The sequence below is a fragment of the Ailuropoda melanoleuca genome, chromosome 5 (genome assembly GCF_002007445.2).
Source record: "Ailuropoda melanoleuca isolate Jingjing chromosome 5, ASM200744v2, whole genome shotgun sequence".
NCBI lineage: Eukaryota > Metazoa > Chordata > Mammalia > Carnivora > Ursidae > Ailuropoda > Ailuropoda melanoleuca.
The window spans coordinates 63,355,745-63,382,280 of record NC_048222.1 but is presented as its reverse complement, the minus strand read 5'-3'; the positions used below and the strand labels follow the sequence as shown (position 1 = coordinate 63,382,280).

At 40.7% G+C, this 26,536-nt stretch overlaps 1 protein-coding gene across 1 annotated transcript in view; it reads left to right on the top strand.

The window, feature by feature from the left end:
• Positions 1-26,536, top strand: part of RTF1 (RTF1 homolog, Paf1/RNA polymerase II complex component) — a 52,115-nt gene that overhangs the window by 7,374 nt on the left and 18,205 nt on the right. Inside the window, exons 2-4 of the mRNA XM_019802082.2 lie at positions 7,101-7,211; positions 20,196-20,343; positions 21,317-21,521. Coding sequence (XP_019657641.2) covers positions 7,101-7,211; positions 20,196-20,343; positions 21,317-21,521 — 464 coding nt within the window. The remainder of the gene's footprint in view (positions 1-7,100; positions 7,212-20,195; positions 20,344-21,316; positions 21,522-26,536) is intronic.

Below are 26,536 nucleotides of genomic sequence, written 5' to 3'. Positions count from 1 at the left end.
TTGAAAAATGATTTTGTCAATTTTATAACATTGTGGTCGTTTATACAACTCAGTATTTTATCTACAATTATAATTACTTGGCCGGAAATTTGAAGGGAAAGTTGCCACATTTGGTGCCAATCATGTGAAATATAAAGGATTGTTATACTGCTACTTTGGAATTAACTCAGAAGGGTTTTTGTATATACGTTAATTGTTTGGATTTATTTTCTTTCAATAAAAATAGTAGGGGGCACCTGAGTGGCTCAGTTAGTTAAACATCCAACTTGTTTTTTTTTTTAAGATTTTATTTATTTATTTGCCAGGAGAGAGAGCACGTGAGAGTACAGGCAGGGGGAGCAGCAGGCAAAGGGAGAGGAAGAAGCAGGCTCCCCGCTGAGGAAGGAGCCCAATGCAGGACTCGATCCCAGGACTCCGGGATCATGACCTGAGCTGAAGGCAGCCGCTTAACCAACTGAGCCACCCAGGAGTCCTTAAGCGTCCGACTCTTGATTTCAGCTCAGGTTATGATCTCAGGGTTCTGGGACCAAGCCCCGTGTCAGGCTCCACACTCAGCAGAGAGTCTGCTTTTCTCTCTCTTGCTCTCTCTAAAATAAATAAATATTTTTAAAAAATTAAAAAATAAAAATAGTAGATGCTTGTTGAAACAGTTCCAAGAAAACAAATACCTTCCTGTCCCCAAAACATACATACACACAATGGCTCCATTCCTTACTCCTGAAAGGAAACCATGTGTCCGCCATTGGAACCCTGTTCCTCTACCTGTAGTTTTGATATGAAAGAAAGAATAAGAATTAACATCTCAAATTTGTTTCTTTTCTTTTCTAGAGAGGGAGTGGGGAGGGAGAGGAGAGAGAGAGGTGGGGAAGGGCAGAGGGAGAGGGAGAATCTTAAGCAGACTCCATGCCCAGTGCGGAGCCCCACACGGGCTTGCCTCACAACCCTGAAATCATGACCTGAGCCCAAATCGAGAGTCAGGCACTTAACCAACTGAGCCACCCAGGTGCCCCAACATCTCAAATTTAAACTTATGTGAATTACTACTCTTTCCTCATTATCTCTCTAGTTCTCCCTCTTCTCTTTGTTCCTGTGACTACTTCCCATGTCCAGGTCACCATCCACTCTGATGGCATTGCTATGGATTCCTTCTGACTCCTTCCTGCCCTTCTGCTCGGCCCCTCTGGTCTGTTCCTCTGTCAGAGTGCTCTTTAAGAAACCCTCTGGGGATGGTTACTCCACTTAAAACCATTTGATGGCTTCCCATGGCCTTCAAATAAGATGCTTACTCCGCGCCCTGCTTTATAAACCCTGGAATGATCTTGTTTCTTCTTACCTCTAACCAACCTTACTCTGTTCTGCCCCTTGCCTTCTAAGCTCCAGTCACATTGGTTCTTCTTCAGTTCTTAGATCATGCCAAGCTTTGGCCATCTTCAGGGCCTTAGCTGTTCCATCTGGAGATCTCTGTCCAGAAAACTGCACCTCTCTTTCCTCCTTCAAGGTTTCTAGTCTCAGCCTAAATGCCGTTGCCTCAGAGAAACCTCCACAGATCACTGTATCACAGACACATTCCCCATTCACATTCACTTGATTCACTTCCTTTTTAGCACTTATCATGAGATATAATGAGTTGTTTCTGTTTGTCTGTCTCCCTTACTCACGTGTTTTGTTTTGTTTTTTTAAGATTTTATTTATTTGAGAGAGAGGGTGAGAGAGAGCACGAAAGGGTCAGAGGGAGAAACAGATTCCCCACTGAGCGGGGAGCCCCATGTGGGACTCAATCCCAGAACTCTGGGATCATGACCTGAGCCGGAGGCAGACGCTTATCCGACTGAGCCACCCAGGCACCCTCCCTCACTCAGTTTTAAATTCCATAAGGTCAAAGACTATGTATCCTTTTTTCATGACTGTCTACCCAGGGCTTGGTGATACATGATAGGTGCTGGTAGTAGGGTGACCATCTGTCCCAGTTTGCCTGGAACTGAAGAGTTTCCTAGAATTTAGGACTTCCAGTGCTAAAACCAGGACAATTCCAAGCAAACCAAGATGTTTGGTTACACTAGCTGGTAGTAATTATTTACAGTAGTTATACTTGTGGAATGAATAAGGGAAAAAGAGCTCAGCATGCTGATTAGCCATAAAAACCCCTGGGGCCTATCCATATAGGCTTTTAGTCTCATTTCTGGGGTGCAGAATGTGTATCCCACTTTCATGTGATCAGGGGAGGTTTGGTCAAAGAGATGAGATTTAATTTTCTTTAAGTGAGAGGGAGCTAAGTTGCTTTATTACAACTGATCCTGACATGACATCACAAAATGTACACTGTGAATGATTGGGGGGGGATTAAATCTCAAGGTTTATGAGTCTTCACGTTATTGATGGGATTAGAATTCTTTTTTTTTTTTTTAAGATTTTATTTATTTATTTGACAGAGAGAGACACAGCCAGCGAGAGAGGGAACACAAGCAGGGGGAGAGAGAGAGGAAGACGCAGTCTCCAAGCAGAGGAGCCCAATGTGGGGCTTGATCCCAGAACGCCGGGATCACACTCTGAGCCAAAGGCAGATGCCTAACGACTGAGCCACCCAGGCGCCCCTGATGGGATTAGAATTCTAATCTTACCAGAATAATGCTGCTTTAACAAACATTACCTTACTGCAGTTAGACTTGCTTTATTTTAGGGTCTCAGTTTTGGCAGTCTAGTTTAATGTTAAATATGGCTTTTAAGCAATATTAATGAAACTGCTCTAGAAGCCAGTTGTGGCATCCTACACAGCCATACCTGTAGTATGATGGGCATTAGCCTTAATTTAACCAGATCTTTAGTTCACCTTTAATTTGATATACCATGCTGTCACCCCTGACTGCCATTCACTTAGACGAATACTGAGATAAGTAGGGAAGGTTTACACTGGATGAGGTGAAATACAAGGACAGTGGTGAGAGAGAACTGTGGGACACACAGAATCGTCTCAGCTGGTACAGTTGAATCCAGCTGGCAGGAGAGAGCTGCAAATGGACCAGCACCCTGTGCATGAATCAGTTTTAGATTGGCTTTTTCAAGTTCCAGGTGTTGAATCAGTCACCCCTACAGGTAGTAAATCTGATGGTTTCTTCACGTGTGCATGTTGGAAAGACCTTTTTGCGTGTTAGTCTGTTCAGCTATACTTAACGAGCCCTCAGTAGACCAAGGGACTTAACTATAAAGAGTAACCTTGCCATGCATCCCCCTAGTAACTTCCTGTACACATCTTAACTTGCGGAAAGGGTATATTTCACACTATTGAGAAGGTCTTTGCTGTCACCATACTATTGTTAATATTGTATTTATTGTCATAGGAGAAGAGGAACTATCAGATGCAATTGTTTGTTGATGAAGGAGAGCCATTTGTTAGGTTTTTCATATAGAGTGGAACTTTAATAGGAAGGCAGTATTAACATTTTAACACTTTTGTTACAGTGACTTTTAATGAATGTCTATTACTTATAATAGTTAATGTTTCAGGGTAGGATTTGATTGATAGTTATCTAAATCCCTGTTATACTGAGTTGGTATTAAAACAGATTTCTAGTGCATTTGTGAACCTCAGAGGGTCAGGAGATTACTTACCAGAAATCTTCCTTAATTTTATAAATTTGCATTAAGGTAATGTGGAGGAAAAGATAATAGTAAAGGCCATATGCCAGTTACCATATAACCCAGCAATCCCACTTCTAGGTATTTAACATTTAGGGGTGCCTGGGTGGCTCCGTCAGTTAAGCATCTGACTCGATTTTGGCTCAGGTCATGATCCCAGGGTCCTGGGATCAAACCCCACACTGGGCTCCACGCTTAGCAGGAATGAGGATTTTCTCTCGTTCTGCCTCTGGCCACCCCCCACCCCTCAAGCTGTCTCGCCCACACACACTCTCTCTCACTAATCTTTTTTTTTTTTTTAAGGTTTTAGGTATTTGGGGGTTTTTTGTTTTTTGTTTCTTCTTTTTTTTGTTGTTTTTTGTTTTGTTTTGTTTTTTGTTTTGTTTTTTGTTTTTTTGAGAGAGAGATAACAAGCAGTGGGGAGGGGCAGAGAGAGAGAAAGGGTGAAGGAGACTCCCCCCTGAGCAGGAAGCTTGATGCAGGCTCAGTCCCAGGACCCAGAGATCATAACCTGAGCTGAAATCAAGAGTCAGATGCTTAACCAGTGTGTCCCCCAGGCGCCCCTAAAATAAATCTTAAAAAAAAAAATCTTGCATGTACACAAAAACCTGTATATGAACGTGTAATTGCCTCCAAATGGAAACGACCGAAATGTTTTTCAACTGGTAAAGTGTGGTACATCCACACAATGGAATACTACTTAATAATAAAAAGGAGCAAACTACTAATGTGCTGCAACGTGGATGAGTCTCAAAAGCATTATGCTAAGAAGCCAGACTCAAAAGCGTGCATACTACACGATTCTATTTATGTGATTTTCTACAATTGGCAGATCTGTCTACAGAGACAGAAAACACATCTGTGGTCGTCAGAGGATGGAGGGAGGGATATAAAGAGCACTAACTTCCTGAAAAGGCTAAAGATCGTAAGAACACTCTACTTTCTTTTTATACCAAAACAGTAACTCCTCTTGACCATATGCAAATTACAGCAGTATTTGTGGGGATGATAGAACTGTCCTATGTCTTGATTGTGGAAATGGTTAAACTGGATGTATTTGTCAAATTCTTAGAATTTATACATAAGGAAGGATAAAATATACTATATGTAAATTTCACCTTGGGCTTTTTTTTTTTTCCCAATTTTTATTTATTTTTTAAAGATTTCATTTATCAGAGAGAAAGAGAAAGAACACGCGTGCATGCCCAGGAGTGGAGGGAGGGGCAAATGGAGAGGGCCAAGCAGACTCTCCACTGAGTGCAGAGCCTACTGGGGGGCTCAGTCCCAGGACCCAAGATCATAACCTGGCTGAAGCCAGATGCTTAACCAACTGAGACACCCAGGTGCCCCTGTTTTTGCTTTTGGGTTTTTTTAAAGATTTTATTTTTAAGTAATCTCTATACCGAATGGGGAGCTCGAACCCACAACCCCAAGATCAAGGGGCGTGCTCCACCGACTAAGCCAGCCAGGTGCCCCCTCAAGTTTTTAAAGACAGTAAACACGTACACTTATTGCTGTAATTTGCATTTGGTCAATAGGAGTTACTATTTTGGAATGAAAAAGTAATGTTCTTTTGATCTTCAGCCTTTTCAGGAAGTTGGTGTGGTACTTATCTTCAATGAAATGAGAAGAGTAACATTTCATGACTACTTATGAGGAAGAGAGCAGGTCAGCTGTTAATCTGAGAAGGTCATTTTCTCATTCTGGCCAGGGGTATATACTCCTAAAATAGAAAGAGACTGGAAGAAGAAAACAGATACTCTGTAGCAGTCTATTATTTTAAAATCCATCTTGGCACTTGACCTATAATTGTATAGCACCATCATCATCAAGAAATAATACTACTAATATTTATTAGTTGTATTTTTCTCTTTTTTGGCAGAAGGGAAAAATGTTTTAGACTGGTAAATCATGACTGATTTGGGGTTCTGTCTGCCCTGGTTTGAATTCTGGCTCTATCATGTACACCCTGAGTAATGGTAACCTCTCCTGCTGCCTAGTTGCTTTATCTTCAAATGGGGAGGATGACAATACTTACCTTAAGGTTGTCATGAAGAGTAAGTGTTAGATACTTAGAAAAGTACCTGGTGCCTAGTAAGTACAGTATAATTTTGGACTGGTACTGATACTACAGAGGGCAAGAACCATGTTTGAGTGACTGGACTGAGTTGGTGAGAAATAACAGGAGAGAGGAACCATGTGAAAGCAAATTCTGGTTCTAGCCATGACACTTAGTGGCACTTCCGTCCCCCTGTAATCTGTCATAAATCACCAGAACAAGGCAGAGGTGGTAAATGGGAACATTTGGGTTGTCAAATTAAGATACTGACGCAGAAGTCCGAACACTTACTGCTTATTGTGAGGCTCTGGATTAAACACCAAAAATACCACTTCTTCTCCCCCCACTCCCAAGTTCAAGCAGTCAAAATAAAGAATGATCTTAGAAGGGCACCGGGTGGCTCAGTTGGTTAAGTGTCCAATTCTTTTTTTTTTTTAAGATTTTATTTATTTATTTAAAAAAAATTGTATTTTATTTATTCGACAGAGATAGAGACAGCCAGCGAGAGAGGGAACACAAGCAGGGGGAGTGGGAGAGGAAGAAGCAGGCTCATAGCGGAGGAGCCTGATGTGGGGCTCGATCCCAGATCGCCGAGATCACGCCCTGAGCCGAAGACAGACGCTTAACCGCTGTGCCACCCAGGCGCCCGTATTTATTTGACAGAGAAAGACAACCAGAGAGAGAGGGAATACAAGCAGGGGGAGTGGGAGAGAAAGCAGGCTCCAAGCGGAGGAGCCTGATGCGGGGCTCGATCCCAGAACGCCAGGATCATGCCCTGAGCCAAAGGCAGACTTAACGACTGCTTAAGGACTGAGCCACCCAGGCACCCCTAAGGGTCCAATTCTTGATCTCAGCTCAGGTCTTTATCTGAGGGTCAGGAGTTCAAGCCCTGCTTTGGGCTCCTTGTTGGGTGTGGAGCCCACTTTAAAAAAAAAAAAAAAATCTTAGAAACTTGTAGTTTGTCAGCTTATTCAAAACAATCCCACAAATGCCAATATTTCCATGATTTACAATGAGAGGATGCTTGGAGTATTAGCTATACCAGTAAGAACAGTGAGCAAGTTACCTTTGAAAATATGGCTCTCATATCAATTCCTAAGAATCAGTACTTCTGTAGCTTATAGAGGAAATGGTGACAATTTGGGAGTAACCTCCAGTCCAGTTTTCTGTCATTTTTCCATTTCAGACATACATTTCTCACTGGAAGAGAGGGACAGATTTTGAAAACATTTCTTTAGTGTTTAGGAGTACCGGCAGTCAGTCTATTTGTGTGATAAAAGTTGCCAAGATGACAACTTTCGACTGAAAGCACAAAGAGGTAGAAGAGACCTAGGGAAGGTGGGCCTTTTGCTGTCTTGAATGTTTTTTTCTCTGAACAAAACTCATGTATCTACTTCTGCCCTGTTAGGAGCTCTTGTCCCTGGCGAAGCGGAAGCGGAGTGACTCTGAGGAGAAGGAGCCACCTGTGAGTCAGCCTGCAGCCTCCTCAGACTCGGAGACGTCCAACAGTGATGACGAGGTGGGTGTGGAGGGCGTTTGAGGGCCCAGAGTTGGTGACTCTTGACAGCCTCTTTTCCTTAAACTGAGACCTTACTGCCCAAGATCTACCAGAACTTCTTAGGGAAAGAAAATTGTGTAAGGAAAGCTCTCGAATTGTCATGTGCTGTCAGTTACCTAGTGTGCCCCTCCGCAGGACACCTGCAGCCATCATTTATCTGCTTGTTTCCAGCCCTATTGCAAAAGAAGAGGCACAACCTGTTAGTCTTCATCTCTTTATTTTATCTTTTTTTTTTTCATTGTTTTTATTCCACTTTCATGTTAGAAAAGAAATTCTGGGGGTGCCTGGGTGGCTGAGTCAGTTAAGCATTGGACTCTTGGTTTCGGCTCAGGTCATGGTCTCAGGGCTGTGAGATTCAGCCCTACAGCTCTGAGCATGGAGCCTGCTTGGGATTCTATCTCTCCCTCTGCCCCTCCCCCCACTTGTATGCACACTGTCTCTCCCTCTGGGGGGAAAAAGGAGATTCTTTCTGTCAAGAATGCCATATGTAGGGGCACCTGGGTGGCACAGCGGTTAAGCGTCTGCCTTCGGCTCAGGGCGTGATCCCAGCGTTATGGGATCGCCCCACATCAGGCTCCTCTGCTATGAGCCTGCTTCTTCCTCTCCCACTCCCCCTGCTTGTGTTCCCTCTCTCGCTGGCTGTCTCTATCTCTNGAAAAAAAAAAAAAAAAATTTAAAAAAAAAAAAAAAAAAAAAAAAGAATGCCATATGTTGAGGCACCTGGGTGGCTCAGTTGGTTGAGTGTCCGACTCTTGGTTTCCACTCAGATCATGATCTCAGGGTTGTGAGATTGAGCCCTGTTGGGCTCTGTGCTTAGCAAGGGGTCTTCATGAAGATTCTCTCCCTCTGCCCCTCCCCCCACTCATGTGCAAGTCACTCTCTCAAATAAATAAATCTTTAAAAAAAAAGATCGAGAATGCCATATGTTGAGGTACCTGGCTGACTCAGTCGGTGGAGCATGCAGCTCGTGATCTTTGGGTCCTGAGTTGAAGCCCCACATTGCGTGTGGCTTAAAAAATAAATAAATAAAATATTTTTTAAAAACCAGAATGCCATATGTTAGTGGGAAATACTTTAGCAAGACAAGACGCTTTCTTTGGATAGATTGAATCAACAGCCTCAGAGTGGTAGTAATTTTTAGGGAGGAAAATTAGGCTGTTCGTTGTTTAAACCAAGGTGACTTTCCCAAACTGCCCACCCAAGGCCCTAAAAGACCTAGAACCTTAATGGAAGAGAGGGATGAGAGGAAAGGTCTTTGAAGCCCTCCTACGTGTTCCTCATTTGATTTAAAATTTTTTCTTTTAGTAATTTCCTGGAGAGAGGCCAGATACCTCCTTTCTGTTGAATCTCATACCCTGCAGCCTTGGGGAGATAGATAGATGATAGATAGATAGATAGATAGATAGATAGATAGATAGATAGATAGATAGATTCCAATATTTATATATATAATCCAATATCTATCTATCTAATCTATCTATCTATATCTATATCTATATATATATACATATATATAGGGAGTCCAACTTGGGGCTTGAACTCACAACCCTGAGATCAAGACCCAAGCTCAGATCGAGTGGGACACTTAAGCGACTGAACCACCCAGGTTCCCCTAGGAAAATATTTTTAGCAGTGTACTTATTTTGTTTTAAAGTTCCACTAAAGTAAAAAATGTTTTTATTATAATGACATTTAATTAACGTCTAGAATAATATTTACCAGTGCCATGCATATGCAAATTAGGAATGGTTGTATTCTGATTGACTGTAGTGAAGTTCTCTTAATCTTAAATAATTTAATCTAAAATTGCTTTCCACAGCAAGAGGTAGTGAATATGTGGGTTTTTTCTTTTGTTTATTTTTAATATACTATATTAACTAACTAGAGGAACTATAATTCCTCTCAAATTGATAAAATAACTCAATCTGTTAGAAAAGTTGTAGGCTCTATGAAGCAATTTTTGCTTTTTGGTTTTTGTTTTTCTTTAAAAAAATGCATAGACAATAGAGGAAAATCTTGAAATAATTCCCTTTCCCACTATTCCTACATGAACTATTTTTATTTTTCATGTTTCAGAAGTCAGCTTCTGTGGATTTGCCCCTAATACCTGTGAAGTTTGAATCTCTGTTGAGTCTGGGATACCCCATAACATGTCTCTGGTCTTCACAATTCCTTAAGATACAAGCAGTGACTATCCTTTGAAGTATTGGGTTCTCCTTATTCCTGTCATTAGATCAGAGTCCTAGGTATGCAGTTACTGTAGGGATTCCCTTTATCCTTTTTAGCTGCTTCTATCAGAAGGGCAGAGGGTGTGTCAACCTCACAGCATTAGAGGAGTCCAAAACTCATACTAGAGTAGATCCAGCCTTTCTAAAAGCTTTTACAGCTTACAGTTCCCCTTGTCACTCAAAGCTACTTAACCAAGTCTAAATGTCCTCACCTTAGAATGCTAGCCAACTGTTTATGCGCTTGTTAGAGACCAAGCCAAGACACAAGCTGCACCCTGCTCAGTGCGGAACGAGACTTTGAGTAACTTTCCCCCATAAGGTTCTTCACTCATGCTGCTGCCTCCGGGTCCCAGGCTCTACTCCATTCTCCTTCCCCCCACCCCCACTCAGAATAGCAGCCTCTGTAATACGGTCATTCTGAAACGTGCCCTTTGGTTTGCATTATCATATCAGTCTTTGGCCCAGGCTACTAGCTTAGCACAGATCACCTCAAAGTTAGGGTGAATATTTCATTATCTTGGACAGTTAAGCAAACTGTCCAAAAAGATTAAAATAGTTTTTTTAAAAAAATCCTCGGGACGTCTGGGTGGCTCAGTCAGTTAAGCATCTGCCTTGAGCTCAGGTCATGATCCCAGGGTCGTGGGATTAAGTCCCGCGTCAGGCTACTTGCTCAGCGCAGAGTCTGCTTCTCCCTCTGCCTGCTGCTCCCCTGCTTGTGCTCCCTCTCTCTCTCTGACAAATAAATAAATTTTTTAAAATCTTAAAAAAATCCTGCCAACTACTGGAGAACTCAGTGGTATTACTGTGAACTCAGATTTATGGCTGCCTTAAAGGTACTCTAAGGTAGGTAGGGGACTTGCAAGATCCTTAGAATGTGAAGTTTGAGACAGAGGCTCTTGCTCTTTTCCCCCCTCTCTCGTGATGTTCATACACCTCTGTAGGTAAAAACCACATACTGAAGTAATTTACTACGTCTTCTGATTCCTCCTATGATGCCTATATCCGTATGACTTACAACATAGCCTTTTTGAAATTTGGTTGTTCAAGTTGCAGTTCTCAGTTAGGTGGAGTCTATGATCTAATTTCTTTTTTTTTTTTTTTTAAGATTTTTTTTTTTTTTAAAGATTTTATTTATTTACTCGACAGAGATAGAGACAGCCAGCGATAGAGGGAACACAAGCAGGGGGAGTGGGAGAGGAAGAAGCAGGCTCATAGCGGAGGAGCCTGATGTGGGGCTCGATCCTAGAACGCCGGGATCACGCCCTGAGCCGAAGGCAGACGCTTAACCGCTGTGCCACCCAGGCGCCCCTTTTTTTAAAAGATTTTATTTATTTATTTGACAGAGAGAGACAGCCAGCGAGAGAGGGAACCCAAGCAGGGGGAGTGGGAGAGGAAGAAGCAGGCTCCTAGCAGAGAGCCTGGTGTGGGGCTCGATCCCAGATTGCTGGGATTACGCCCTGAGCCAAAGGCAGATGCTTAACGACTGCGCCACTCAGGTGCCCCTGTGATCTAATTTCTGTGCCAGAAGCTACTCTGGACTTTTTTTTTTTTAAATACACCTCCCGGCTCTTCTCCCCTTCCACTCTTTTATTGTCGGTTGTTATTAGTAAGCCATGAATACTGGTAGAAGTATATTGGTCCCTTCAGATTTGCTAGGACAGAAAACTGGTCAAGAACAACTGAGTTAGAAGGCTAATGGGTGGTTTGTTAAAAGGAAAGACATGCCCTGAGTTTAGAGCCAGAAGGTATCTAGCTAATTGATCAGGGGCAGTAGAAGAGGGAGATAGAGAGAACTGGGCACATTGGACATAAAGCATAAGGTTCAAGTAGGGAAAGAATAGTAGATATTTCATGTGTAGCATCTTTGCAGGGAGGAAAACCAAAATTTAATGAAAGAAAATATACTTGTGTATTATTTTTGGTGAAGAGATTATTCTCGATGGTATCTTGGGACACATGTGAAAATAAGATTCAGGACTCTTTCTGTAAGGGTTACATTGACCAAGCCTGGGAAATTGGAAAGCACACCTCAGTGGTAGGTCATAAGACTATGATGTGGCATTTTGGTGTTGTCACTTCCTGTGCCTGAAAGCATTTGATAGGAAAAACACCACCAAGTGTGCAAACAGGAGTGGCAGGGAGAAAAAATAATAGGGAGGAGGAGAAAGCTAGCAACCGCTCATTCACACGATGGGTTTAAAAAAAATGGCTCAAACAAAAATGTCCATTTGTTAGGAAGAACAGAGTCCTAAATCAGGTAGTTCAGAATCCTTTTTTTTTTTTTTTTTAAGAGATTTTATTTATTTATTTGACACAGAGAGAGACAGCCAGCAAGAGAGGGAACACAAGCAGGGGGAGTGGGAGAGGAAGAAGCAGGCTCCCAGCAGGGGAGCCTGATGTGGGGCTCGATCCCAGAACGCCGGGATCACGCCCTGAGCCGAAGGCAGACTCTTAACGACTGAGCCACCCAGGCGCCCCCCCCCCTTTTTAAAGATTTAATTTATTGATTTGAGAGCAAGCGAGCTGGGCAGGTGAAGGGGGGTGTAGTAAAGGGGAGGGAAAGGGAGAATCTCAAGCAGACTCCTCGCCAAGTGCAGAGCCCTACACCGGGCTTGATCTCACGACTCCAAGATCATGACCTGAGCCGAAATCAAGAGTTGGGTGCCTAACCCATTGTGCCATCCAGGCACCCCAGAATCCTTTTTAAAAACATGGTGGATCAGGCGCCTGGGGGCTCAGTTGGTGGAGCATACGACTCTTGACCTTGGAGTTGTGAATTCAAGCCCTACATTGGGTTTAGAGATTACTTAAAAACCTTGGGGTACCTGGGTGGCTCAGTTGGTTGAGTGTTTGCCTTTGGCTCAGGTCATGATCTCAGGTTCCTGGGATCAAGCCCCCTGTCAGCTTCCTGCTCATCAGGGAGTCTGCTTCTCCATCTCCCCCGGCTCATGTTCTCTCTCCAATAAATAAAATCTTTTTAAAAAAATTAATTAATTAAAAATAAAATTTTTTTAAAAAAACCCACAAAAAACATGGTAGATCTCTCAGAAACAGCTACAGCTAGATAAGAAGGAAGCCCCAATTTCCGTAATTGTTACTAGTAAAAATCACATTGAAAAACCAAAACCCTTTTTTAATTGTTAAAAATCGAATAAAACTACATTAGACAAAGTAAGGAAACAGCTGGATTATCTTCTAATACCCTCTGCCTAAGCAAGAGGTTTTTTTTAAAGCTTCATGTATAGTCTTGTTTTCAACATTTTTGAGAAATAAAAGCATGTGGCCCAGCCCTGTAGTTCAGTACTTGTCACACCTGTTTTTTCTTCCCCAGAACTGTCAGTCTTCCTGGTGGCAATTATGCCCCCACTTGCCTCTTTGAAAACTTTGCTCTCCTCTTGCTTTTCCCCCATTTTATTTTGCTCTACTTTCTTTCTGAGGCTTCTTCCTTCTCTTTTTTTCTTAACTGATCTTTCAGATTCTCTCACTTGGATCTAGTTGTGCTCCTATTCCCACTCTGTTATCTCTTACTGGTTCCAGTATTTTTATTAATAGAACATTTTGAAAATGATACAACTTTTACTTAAAAATTCATTTAGTAACAGCTTCTCCGGGAAGCCGACCTAGATATCCAAGAGCATTTTGTGATTGCTTTACCATACAGATGATACCTAATTAGCACAAGCTCTCGAGAAAGGCCTTCCCTGCTAAGCTAGTATTTCCCTGTGTTTATATTGGTTTAGTGGAGTTTTTGTACACACCATACTTCTGGAACAAGATGTTACACATAGATGAATTACCCCAGTACTGAAACTAAATCTTTGAAAATCTAGAAAATCACTGTACTTGGAAAATTTTTTGGTAGGTATTATTATATATAGTTGTTTTTCTTGCTGATTTAGTCATGATTATGAATGGCAGTTCTTGTATTGTGAAATAAGAACTTCCAGAATATTGAGCTGTGTGCAGTGCATTTTACACCTTTTCTTTTTCCTCTGTGATGTGGCCATTGTTCTCTTTTGGTAGTCTCTTTACTCCCAACTTCCTGCATCTGATCTCTGGGGTCAGGAGCCCAGGTGACCTACTACAGTTCAGGTCAGAATACTCTGGTTTAGTACTTGATTTTAACAACAGCGATGTGGATTGCTTACAACCCCCCCCCTTTTTTTTTAACATCTTGGTTCTTGGCTATGTAGGTAACTGTACAGTACCACCTCATTTATCTAGAGACCATAAAATCTCATCATAAGAATTTTTGAAAAATGTAGTGGTTTTCATGAACCACTTGCTCAAACTTGTTTACGTTCTGACACTTCCACCAAGCAGTGGAATGGAGGTACTGATTATCTTTTACATTTTTTTTGTATGACTGCTGTTTCACTTTTGTTTTTGTCTCTATAATCAGGCTGTAAGTTTTTGTGACTAAATGTAGGGATTCTGTGTTTTCCAGTTAAATATATGTGATTGTCTGATTAATTACCTAGTAGAAGGAAAAAGAAAGAAAAAGAAAGCTGAGCTACCTCTCATTCTTTAGCTATCCCTCATATTTTTCATATCTTTCATACTCTTTAATATTCTTTTAAATTGCGTATACTCTTCAACTCTGCTGACCCTTTTCTACCTTCAGGGAAAAAACATCGTAATCAGGAACCCTGTCCTCCCCACATACCTTTTTGCTGGCCACTGTCAAGGTCTAGAATAATGACTACAGAATCCTTTTGATAGTTGCTTTGGCTTAGTATACCACTCACTTCATGAAGAATCCTACAACTTTAAAAATCCGAGGGGTCATAGAGATCATCTGGACTCCCCTATTTCAGATATGATATTAAAACAGGCTAACAGAGGTTCTGATTTCCTTTTCCCATCATAAAATGGTATCCTGCCTTTATATAGAACTTCTCGGTTTCTGATGTGCTCTGTGTACTTCTCTTATTCTGTCTCCTTTGAGTCTCAAACTACCCTGATAGGTGCTCAAGGTAATATTATTATTCCTACTTTACAGATAAGGAAACACTATCAGGTGAAGGGCTTGGGCTGTATTCCAGTCCTTTTAACCCCTAATCCCAGTGTGGTTTATCACTAGCCCAGCTGTTCTTGAACACTACTTACCTCGATGTATTTCATTTTACTTGTAAATTCATTTCAGAGTAACCGCCCTGCTGTGGTTTCTACTCTGGATCCTGAGACCTAGAATATGATCTTCCTTGCCCATTAGAGATAACCTCTTTGAAATCTTGAAGTTTCTTTGCTTTTCTGCCTCAGGATGTTCAAAATCCTGCATCTCAAAGCTACCCAAGTCCAAAATTACTACTTGCCACCCCATGTTCCTTCCGGTCTGTCAACTGGGCACCAGTAAGGTCAGCTGCTTCCCAGAGTAGGACCTGCTTCTACCACCCCCACACACTCAAGCTGGCACAGGGTTGTGTAGTACTCACCCTCCTTGTATCATTAGATAATGCTGCCCATTGTAGTATCTGTTACATCAGTGAGAGTCAAAGTGCTAATCTCTTTTAATTTGGTAGTTAAGAACACATCTTTCCAGTCTCTGTTTGAGGTTTTCTTGTCTACCTGATGCTTCCCCGATGGTTTGTGGGGCCTGCCTCCACATAGAATGCCAGGAGAGCAGGAAGTCATGTGTACAACAGTCTTGACTGGCAACGCATCCTTGCCCTTTCCCAGATTGTTTTTGAGCGGCTCACTGGGGGATGCTCTGGCCTTTGTACTCAGATGCCCATCAGCAGGCACTTACCTTCTCATGCTTGCCTTCCATGTGGCCCTTTCAAGGTCACAACAGAACCTGCCTTTCAGTAGAGTTACAGTTCCCAAAACAAATTTTAAAATGCCAGGTCAGGGGCACCTGAGTGGTTAAGTGTCCGATTCTTGGTTTCAGCTCAGGTCATGATCCTCATGGGTGGTGAGATCAAGCCCCGCCTTGGGCTCCATAGTCAGCAGGGAGTCTGCTTGAAGATCCTTTCCTCTGCACCTCCCCCAGCTCATGAGTGTGTGTGCTCACGTGTGCAGGAGCACTCTCTCTGGGGCGCCTGGGTGGCTCAGTCATTAAGTGTCTACCTTCGGCTCAGGGCGTGATCCTGGCATTGTGGGATCGAGCCCCGCATCGGGCTCCTTGCTCCGCTGGGAGCCTGCTTCTTCCTCTCCCACTCCCCCTCTTGTGTTCCCTCTCTATTTGGCTGTCTCTCTCTCTCTCTCTCTCTCTCTCTCTGTCAAATAAATAAATAAATAAATAAATAAATAAAATCTTTAAAAAAAAAGGGGGGGGGAGCACTCTCTCTCTAAAATAAATAAATCTTAAATAAAAATAAAGTAAAATGCCAGGTCATTTCCTGTACTCTCTGCTGGATGGGGAAAGCCTAAGAGCATTCCTTTAATCCTGTCCTTTATTCTTTAGACTCCATTTACTACCATACCTGGTGATGAAAGAAGGATTCATTTACCTTCTGTCTTAGAGTCAACAGAATAAGTCTTCTGCAGGGACAGGGAAGCAACCTCTGGGTTGTATAACTGGATTGAGATATTTCTGTATTGATGTTACCTGCCATAAGCTTTGACCCTGTCCTTTAAGGTTTATCACAGACCATGATCTTGGGAGAAGAGATGCTGGGCAAATATTTCAAATAGGTGCTTAGACCAAAAACATTCAGGAACCTGTAGTTTACGGGAGTAAAAGTAAAATATGACAAATGTGATCTGAAACTACTGTAACACTATATGTTAACTATACTGGAATCAAAATAGAATAAAATAAACAGAAAATAAATGTGATTTATTCTCCAGAAAAAAAAAATCTTTGGAAGATTATTGGAACTCATTTGAGTGTCTTTCTCTATGTTAAATAATAGCACATAAATAATAATTAACTGGCCCCTGAATTTTAAGTGATTGTCTTTGGGTGGTGAAATACAAGTAATTTTTTTTAAGATTTACTTATTTCAGAGAGATGGAGAGAGCATGAACAGGAGGGGCAAAGGGAGAGAGAGTCTCAAGTAGACTATGCTGAGCATGGAGCCTGTCATGGGGCTTGATCTCACGACCCTGAGATCACCACCTGAGCAGAAACCAAGAGTCTGACACTTAATCAACTGTGCCACCCAGGCACCCCCAAGTGATTCTTTTTTTTTAACTTTAAAAATACTTTCGTATCTTTTCAAAGATTTACATAACGAGCATATATTGTTTTTAAAATTAGATTTTAAAGGTTTATCAAAAATAAGATACTGTTGGGGCGCCTGGGTGGCACAGCGGTTAAGCGTCTGCCTTCGGCTCAGGGCATGATCCCGGCGTTATGGGATCGAGCCCCACGTCAGGTTCCTCTGCTGTGAGCCTGCTTCTCCCTCTCCCTCTCCCCCTGCTTGTGTTCCCTCTCTCGCTGGCTGTGTCTATCTCTGTCAAATAAATAAATAAAATCTTAAAAAAAAAAAATAAGATACTTTTTTAGAAAATAAATTTATAAACAGCTTAATCCAGCTTCTCAGTACTGAAAGGCATATTCATAAGAATTTGTATTTTTTATTTTTTTTTAAAGATCTACTTATCCATTTTTATTTTAGAGAGAAAGAGAGCATGAGCCAGGGGAGGGGCAGAGAAATCTCCAGCCGACTCCCTGCTGAGCAGGGAGCCTGTTGGAGCCCACTCAGGGTTTGATCTCAATCCTGACATGAGGACCCGAAACGAAATTGAGTCAGTCACTTAATCGACTGAGCCACCCAGGTGCCCCCAAGAATTTGTATTTTAAAGTGAAGTCGTGTACATTATTGTAATTCCCATAACAGCCTGTCACATATACGTGATGCTGCTTGTTTGCCACTGGCACGACAGACCCTATTGAGTCAGCATCATGGGAGATGAGGTCTTTTTATTGTCTCATTTCTTTTGAAGCTGTTGGAAGGAAAAAAAAACGAGGTTCCTTTCCCACTCAGATTTAGCGAGGAAAACCCTTTTGAAGTCGAAACGTTGTATTTTCTTCTATTTTTACTCTTATCTTTCCTCCTTCTCCCCCAAGGGATAAACAGCATAGACTGCAAATGAGTGACCGTTGCTAGGCTCAGGCAGTGGCCGACTGAAGCAGTAGAAGGGGGGAAGGATAAGGAAGCCAGGTAGCTTCCTGGCACCTCCTGAATTCGACTCCTATGTGACTTGTTTTAACATTCGTCTTTTTTCTCTCGTAGACACTTTTCCCCCCTTCTAGGGAGTTCAGAATTGACTGTTGCACACGAGAAACCCAAATCTGTAAGCAAAAGTAGACCTCGCTACTCTTAACACACATGTGACGCAGGTAGCTCAGCCTTTCCCCTCTCGGCCTTTTCATATTCCCATTGGTAGAAGTACAGAGGGCCAAGACACCCTGTTTGGAAGAGGTTTCATAACCAACCAATAAACCCTGACCACTTATTATGTGTGTAATTGTGCTATTTCTTGTAACCAAAGCCAGTACAAAAGGTGTTTTTTAGGTTATTTCCTGTAGAAATATGTGCATTGTCAGCATGGGAGGTTTATACATTTTAGCTCAATTGACTAAGAAATTGAACCCTTTGGCCTCTTTTGGATTCTTTCAAACTGACCTAAAAAATTATCTTCCTTGAGTGATGAAAATTTGAAGCGGTTGAAAAGTAGGCATTAGAGGAGAAGCATTGGGATGTCTTCCTAAATAGTAATCTAGGTGTTGAAATGTTAAAGTCTGAGAGAGAATTTCACTTAAAAAGAAAAGTTGCTGTTTCCTCATTTAATGTATCATTCTTGAACATGTGACTTCCCCCCCCCCACTTTTCCCTTCTTCTTAGCTCTTACCTACAAAAATAAGTGGCAATTAAAATAACTAAGAGTAGGGGCGCCTGGGTGGCTCCGTCGGTTAAGCGTCCAACTCTTGGTTTCAGCTCAGGTCATGATCCCAGGGTCCTGGGGTAGAGCCCCCACATCCAGCTCCCTGCTCTGCAGGGAGTCTGCTTGTCTCCCTCTTTCTGCTCCTCCCCCTGCTTATGTGCGCAAGTGTGCACACTCCTCTCTTGCTCTCTTGTTTCTCTCTCTCTCAAATCTTTTTAAAAAAATAAGAGTAAATTAAAATGTGAAAGGGATTTTAATTCTTTGATTTTTCAATATTTTATTTTTATTTATTTATTTTTTTTTTAAAGATTTTATTTATTTATTCGACAGAGATAGAGACAGCCAGCGAGAGAGGGAACACAAGCAGGGGGAGTGGGAGAGGAAGAAGCAGGCTCATAGCAGAGGAGCCTGATGTGGGGCTCGATCCCATAACGCCGAGATCACGCCCTGAGCCGAAGGCAGACGCTTAACTGCTGTGCCACCCAGGCGCCCCTGATTTTTCAATATTTTAATCTGGAAGACTGTGGGCTTTTAAGAATAGCTCATAAGAAACTGCGCCAGAACTACCCCTCCACCGCCCCCAAAAAAACCCTCCAAAATAAATTTACTTCTGATCTTAACTATTGTGAAGTAGGAAATTAATTTATGATCACATTATAGGAGAAGCAAAGACTTTGTACTTTTGTTAAATAGTAGATGTAGAAATTTTATGTTAGTACTAGATCTATAATTCAATGTGATGCTGGAAAGATGAAGATTATTTTTTGTAGTACATAAAATAAAGCTCCCAAGTAAAGTTTTTTCAACTAAAATCATCCTCCTAAAATTGGCAAGTTAAACTATCATTTGAGGTATGGTTTAATATAACCAAGTAGTTTTTAACAGCTTTTTTTTTTTTAAAGATTTATTTATTTATTTGAGAGGAATGAGGGGCAGAGGGAGAGGGAGAAAGAGTCTTAACCAGACGCTGTGCTGGGTGTGGAGCCCGACACAGGACTCGATCTCACAACCCTGAGATCATGACCTGAGCCAAAACTAAGAGTCAGATGCTTAATCCACTGAACTACCCAGGCACCCCAATATAACAAATAGTTTTTGTGAATTTTTAAAACAACCATATAGTCTTGGATTTTTATAATTAAAGTGCTTGATGAAGACAATTTTATTGGCCTTGATTGTGTATTGCCTGCCTGTTATTTGTTAACCCAAATTGCAAGCTCCTTATAGGTCTGTAGGATCTCCTGTTTATGGTCCAATTTAAACATTATGTTGTAGTGTTATATATGCAGGTTAAAAAAAAAAAGATGCACACATGTATATATATTTAATAATGTAGTTTACTGTCTGCCTTCTTGCAGTTGGTACCATCCATGCCAGCGATTGGCGGTCATCCTTTCTCCCTGTGCTTTCTGCAGTTTTCTTCTAACAAGCTTTATTCCCTGCCTTCCTGGGACCTACTCCAGCACTAAACCATCTTCTGCGTATTGAAACCCAGACATACTAACCCCTAGCAATGACTGCCCTCTATGTCACAAGAAACTTTAGAAGCTGTGTTCTATACCAGCTGAGTGAGTTAGCTCAGTTGACTTGCCATAAGGTTCATAGCTTTGTTTTTCTGTTGTGATTAAAAGTACATTATTTAAATTTTATGTTTGTTATATCCATTATCTACCATCTCTAAGAAATTACAAACTGGAACTTACGAAGTTTTAACCAAGGTTTGAAAAAATCCATCTTTCTTTGTATACAGTATATCTGTTTTGGGTTGAAAGCAGTAGAGACTCTTGTAATCATTTTGATGGCTATCACTCGACTCTTGACTCTTCCAGCTTTTCTCAGTAAAGGCCCTGTTTCAGTTTTCCTTTTTCTTTTCTCCTTGTAGTGGACATTTGGGAGCAATAAAAATAAGAAGAAGGGAAAGGCCAGAAAAATAGAGAAGAAAGGAACCATGAAGAAACAGGCCAACAAAACTGCTTCCTCAGGCAGTTCGGATAAAGACAGTTCTGCTGAGAGCTCAGCCCCTGAGGAAGGTGAGCAGGTGGCCCAGACCTGGGGGTGAACTCCCACTTGTCAGGTTGAAGCTGCAGAGTCAGAAATGGGTCAGGGTGGTGGGGGCAGGTCTGCGTTACAGTATGGCCTCCACCTTTATTTCAGTGGTCCATAACCTTCTCAGTGGTCATGGATCCTTTGAGAATCTGAATGAAGCAAGAAAAACACACAGTTCCAAAGGGTTAGTGAGGCTCCTAAAGCCTATCCAGCAAACCTGTGAGGAGTCCCAGCATTAGCATCTCAGCTCAGTCCTGGTTACACATGCATGGTCTGGCTGTGAGGAGGAAAATCCTTGAACCACATACAAAACTCAGTGAAAAAATGTTCTTATTTTGAAATCAGTTCCAGAATTTTTGCTAACACTAGGATGAACGTGAACTCGTTCCAGAACTAGAATGATAAACCTTACATTTCTTTTAAGAAATAGCATTTATGTGCAAACAGGCCTGTATGGAATTGGCCAAACCTGGTTTTAACACATTGTCTGTGAATGTTAGCTTAAATTGAGTCAAGCAGAGTTCTTATTAAACTGCAAGTTTAACTTAATACTCATTTGTAATGTATACTGTCTTTTTCCATCACCCTTTATCCTATCAAGATCGAGTTTCATTGAGAATTCAGTGTCAAGACTCTTTAAAACATTGAATATTTTAAATGCTAACTAATAAATACAGAAGAAATTATTAAAAATCACCATTTTTCAACCATCGTGATAATAATTGATTTATTTAAGAATTAGGGATCTTAATGCCTGGGTGGCTCAGTTGGTTGAGCGTACGACTCTTGATCTCAGCTCAGGTCTTGATCTCAGGGTTGTGAATTTAGGCCCTGCATTGGGCATAGAGCTTACTTCAATAAAAGGGGGCTGGCAGTAGTTATCAGGACTGTGGGGTCATCACTGTGGCCTCAGTATTCTGGAGCAGAGCCTAATCTGGTGTTTGGGCCTTGCTGTAGGTGAGGTGTCAGATTCTGACAGCAACAGCTCCTCCTCCAGTTCCGACTCAGACTCTTCCTCAGAAGATGAAGAGTTCCATGATGGCTATGGAGAAGACCTCATGGGCGATGAGGAAGACCGGGCCCGTCTGGAGCAGATGACAGAGAAGGAGAGAGAGCAAGAACTGTTCAACCGCATAGAGAAGAGGGAGGTGTTGAAAAAAAGGTAAGGTTGTAATTCCTTCATGATAGAATTCATATCTGGAGCCCCGTCTTCCCAGAATTCAAGACTTAGAACACCTCATAATTTCTGAATTAAGTATCTGACTATCCTTCCAGCATAATTTTTGTATTTTTTTTTAGAAAACTCAGGTGTTAATAAATTGCCTTTTGAGAGTCAAAAGCTGCTTCAGTGTTTTCTTCTCTCTCTTTTTTTTTTTTTTTGGTTAAGATTTTATTTATTTGCCAGAGAGAGACTGAACAAGCAGGGGGAGCAACAGAGAGAGAGGGAGAAGCAGGCTCCCCCCTGAGCAAGGATCCTGATGCGGGACTTGATCCCAGGACCATGAGATCCTGACCTGAGCCAAAGGCAGATGTTTAACTGACTGAGCCACCCAGGCGCCCTGTTTCAATATTTTCTGAATTACTTTTGCCATATTTAAATGGCCAAAGTTCTTCCTTATCTCATAACGTAATTTTACAGTAGAAATAAATGTGTTTGTTGTCTCTAGAACTAAAATAATCCTCAGAACTAGGAGCCTTTTCTACCTACCTAATACCGTGAAAGAAAAATAGAATTTTCTCTGACCACAGTTAGTTCAATTTCATCTAGGAACCTGTTTGTCCCTTTTGGAGACCATATATTAAGTATGGTAAGTTATCCTGGATGACAATGTTTGGCTTTCAGTCAGCAGCAAGTAATAGACATTTGTTCTGAGTGTAATGCTTTCAAGGTTACTATGTTGGAACAAACAGGACTGAAGAAACTGCTGGAGTTGCCAGATGTTAAGGATGGCTTAAAATTTGTATTTCTGAACTGTGGCAAGCTTAACAAGATTCTTATATGAGGCCAATAGGGCCCTGTGATAAAATCACAGAGTAAGGGCGCGTTGGTGGCTCAGTCAGTTAAGCGTCTGCCTTCAGCTCAGGTCATGATCCCAGGGTCCTGGGATTGAGTTCCGCATCGGGCTCCTTGCTCAGTGGGGAAGCCTGCTTCTCTCTCTGCCTGCCCCTCCCCCAGATTGTGCCTCTCTTTTTCTCTCTCTCTGACAAATAAATAAAATTTAAAAAAATCACAGAGTAGCTGGAGAGTAATGGATGGCTCATCTCAAACTTGGTTTTTATATATTTCACATATTAGTGAGACAGTTGTCTGAGTCAGTGAGTTTTTCAGTGACTAGAGAAATGTTTATAGGGATGATAAGTTCAGAGCCATTCACAGAAAATTGAGATTTTTTTTTGTAGTTCATTTGTTTAGTTATAAGGCAGTGCAATATAGTAACTCAGAAACTTTCTCCTTTTCACTTAACAAAAGTCTATAGTGTCACCTGTGTGGCTCAGTCAATTAAGCGTTGACTTTGAGCTCAACTCAGGTCTTGATCTCAGAGTGGTGAGTTCAAGCCCCCAGTTGGGCTCCACACTGGGTGTGGAGCCTACTTAATAAAATCAAAAACTTTTAAAAATGAAAGTATATTGATCTCATTTAATCTTAATAACAGTCTTTTTATGGAAACACCATTAGCATCCCATTTTATAGCCGGCAGCACCAGTAGTGAGATGTCATCTTTAGTTGTTCCGTTTTTCACTTAAGGACTGCCTCTTGAAAAAAGATTATTTTTTAAGGTGGGTGCAAGTAGTATAAAAGGTAGCTCATCTGTGGAAATAGCACTGACATTTGTCAAGGCTCAATTCAGACTCACTGGCCAGGTGATCAGAACGAGTCCCTTACCTTCTTCCTGCCTCGGCTTCCTCCTTGGGATTATTGTAAGCCTTGAGTGAGATGGTACGTATAAGCATATTGTGTGAATAATAAGCTATTAACTTTTTAAAATAACTTTATTGAGATACATTTGCATACCATAATCCACCCATTTAAAGTGTACAATTCAGTGGCTTTTATATATTCACAAAGCTGTTTATCACAATAAATTTCAGAACATTTTTATCACCCCGGAAGGAAAGACTGTATCACTACTAGACATTTCTCTATTTCCTCCCAAGCCTCCCAGCCCTAGGCAACCACTAATTTACTTTCTGTCTCTATAGATTTGCCTATTTCTGGACATTATATGTAAAAGGAATCATACAATGTGTAGTCTTTTGTGACTGGCCTCTTTCACTTAGCTCATTTTTGAAGTTCATCCAGATAGCACATCAGTACTTTATTCCTTTTTATGACTAAATGATCTTTCTTTGTATGTATATACCGCGTTTTGTTTATCTGTTCATCTGTTGATTGACATTTGGGTTGTGTCCACCTTTTGCTACTATGAATAGTGCTACTGTGAACATTCATGTACACATACTTGTTTGAGTACTTATTTTCAGTTCCTTTGGATATAGAGGAATTGCTGAGTCATATGGTAATTTTATGTTTTAACTTTTTGAGAAACCATCATATTGTTCTCCACAGCAGCTGCACCATTTGGCATATCTACCAGTAGTGTATGGGGGTCCAGCATCTCCACATCCTTGCCCACACTTGTTATTTTCCCCTCTTCTTAACAATAGCTACCCTGGTGGATGTAAAGTAGTATTTCATTGTGGTCTTTATTTTCGTCTTCCTGTTGACTAGTGATATTAAGCATCTTATGATATCTTTGTTGGCCAATTGTGTGTCTTTGAAGAAATGTCTGTTCAAATCCTTTGCCCATTTTTTAACTGGTTTATTTGTCTTTTTGCTGCTGTGTGGTAAGAGTTCTTTGTATAGTCTGCTTATGGAAACCCTTATCAGATACATGACTTACAAATATTTTCTCCAGTTCTGTAGGTTGTGTTTTTCATTCTCTTGCTAGTATTGTTTGATGCACAAAAATATTTAATTTTGATGTAGTATAATTTATTTTTTTCTTTCTTAAGTTTTTAATGTCATATCTGAGAATATGCCAAATCCAAGATCATGAAGATTTACTTCTGTGTTTTCTTGTAAGAGTCTTAGAGTTTTAGATCATTGATCCATTTTGAGATAATTTTTTTATGTGTTGTGAGGTAGGGATTCAGCTTTATTCTTTGGCATTTCAATATCTAGTTGTCTCAGTACCTCTTGAAGAGACTGTTCTTTCTGCAGTCTTGGCATACTTGTCAAAAATCAATTATTTTTGTGTGTGTGTGTATATATATATATACACACATATATATGTATATATATGAAACAAAGCAATTCAATTATACATATATATGTGCGTGTGTATATATATATATATAGGTTTATTTGTTAACTCTCATTTCTATTCCATTTATGTATATGTCTGTCTTTTTTTTTTTTTTTTAAAGATTTTATTTATTTATTTGACAGAGATAGAGACAGCCAGGGAGAGAGGGAACACAAGGGGAGTGAGAGAGGAAGAGGCAGGCTCACAGCAGAGGAGCCTGATGTGGGGCTCGATCCCACAACGCCGGGATCACGCCCTGAGCCAAAGGCAGACGCTTAACCGCTGTGCCACCCAGGCGCCCCAATGTATATGTCTGTCTTAACACTGTTTTGGCTATATGGGACCCTTTACATTTCATGTGAATTGTAGTATTAGCCTCTCAGTTTCTGCAAAAGCAAAAAAATCAGTTGGGATTTTTATAGAAATTTTGTTGAATCTGTAGATCAGATTTGGGAGCGTTGCCACCTTAACAATATTAAGTCTTTCAATCCATAAACTTGTTATCTTTCTACTTATTTAGGTATTATTTAATTTCTTTAAACACTTCTCTTACAGTTTTGGGTGTAAAAGGCTAGCACTTGTTAAATTTATTCCTAAATATTTTATTCTTTTGAGTGCTATTATAAATTGAATTGCTTTCTTTGTTTCATTTTCAGATTGCTCATTCTAAGTATATAGAAATACAATTAATTGTTGTATATTGATCCTGCCCCCTCCAACCTTGCTGAGCTCATTTATTAGTTTTAATAGTTTTTAGTAGCTTCTTTAAAATTTTCTATACATAACATCATGTGAGCTACAAAAAAGATAAATTTTACTTCTTCCTTTCCAATATGGATTCCTTCTCTTTCTTTTTCTTGTCCTCCAGTACGATGTTGAGTAGAAATGGTGAGAGTATCCCTGTCTTGTTCCTTATCTGTGGAGGAAAGCATTCAGTGTTTCATCGTTGGCTGTGGTTTTTTCATAGATATCTTTTATCCATTTGAAGAAGTTCCCTTCTATTGTTGAGAGTTTTTGTCAAGACAGTTTGTTGGATTTTGTGAAATGCTTGTTCTGGGTCTTTTGATATAGTCATGAGATTTTTGTATTTTATAATGGTATATTACATTGATTTTCTTATGTTGAACCAACCTTGCATGTCTGGGATAAATCCTCCTTAGCGATGGTATATCATCCTTTTTATAAGTTGCTGGATTTAATTTGCTACTATTTTGTTGAGTTTTATGTCAGTATTCATAAGAATATATTTACCTACTTTTCTTATAATGTCTTTGTCTGATTTTGGTATCAGGATAATACTGGCCTCATAGAATAATTTGAGAAGTGTTTCCTCTCTCTTTTTTCAAAGAGTTTGTGAAGAATTGGTATTAGTTCTTTTTTAAATGTTTAGGAGAATTCTACAGGGAAGCCATGTGGGCATAAGCTTTTCTTTGTGGAAGTTTTTTTTTTTTTTTTTTTTTTTTTTTAAAATTTTTTTTTTTTTTTTTTTTTTTTAAAGATTTTATTTATTTATTCGACAGAGATAGAGACAGCCAGCGAGAGAGGGAACACAAGCAGGGGGAGTGGGAGAGGAAGAGGCAGGCTCATAGCGGAGGAGCCTGACGTGGGGCTCGATCCCATAACGCCGGGATCACGCCCTGAGCCGAAGGCAGACGCTCAACCGCTGTGCCACCCAGGCGCCCCTTCTTTGTGGAAGTTTTTAAATTACTATTTCAGTCTCTTATTATAGGTCTATCCAGATATTCCTATTTTTTCTTGAGTCAGTTTTGGTGGTTTTTGGCTTTCTAGAGAGTTTTTTCCCATTCCATCCAGATTACTTACTTTGTTGCCATATAGTTGTTCATATTGCTCCCTTATGATATCTTTTATG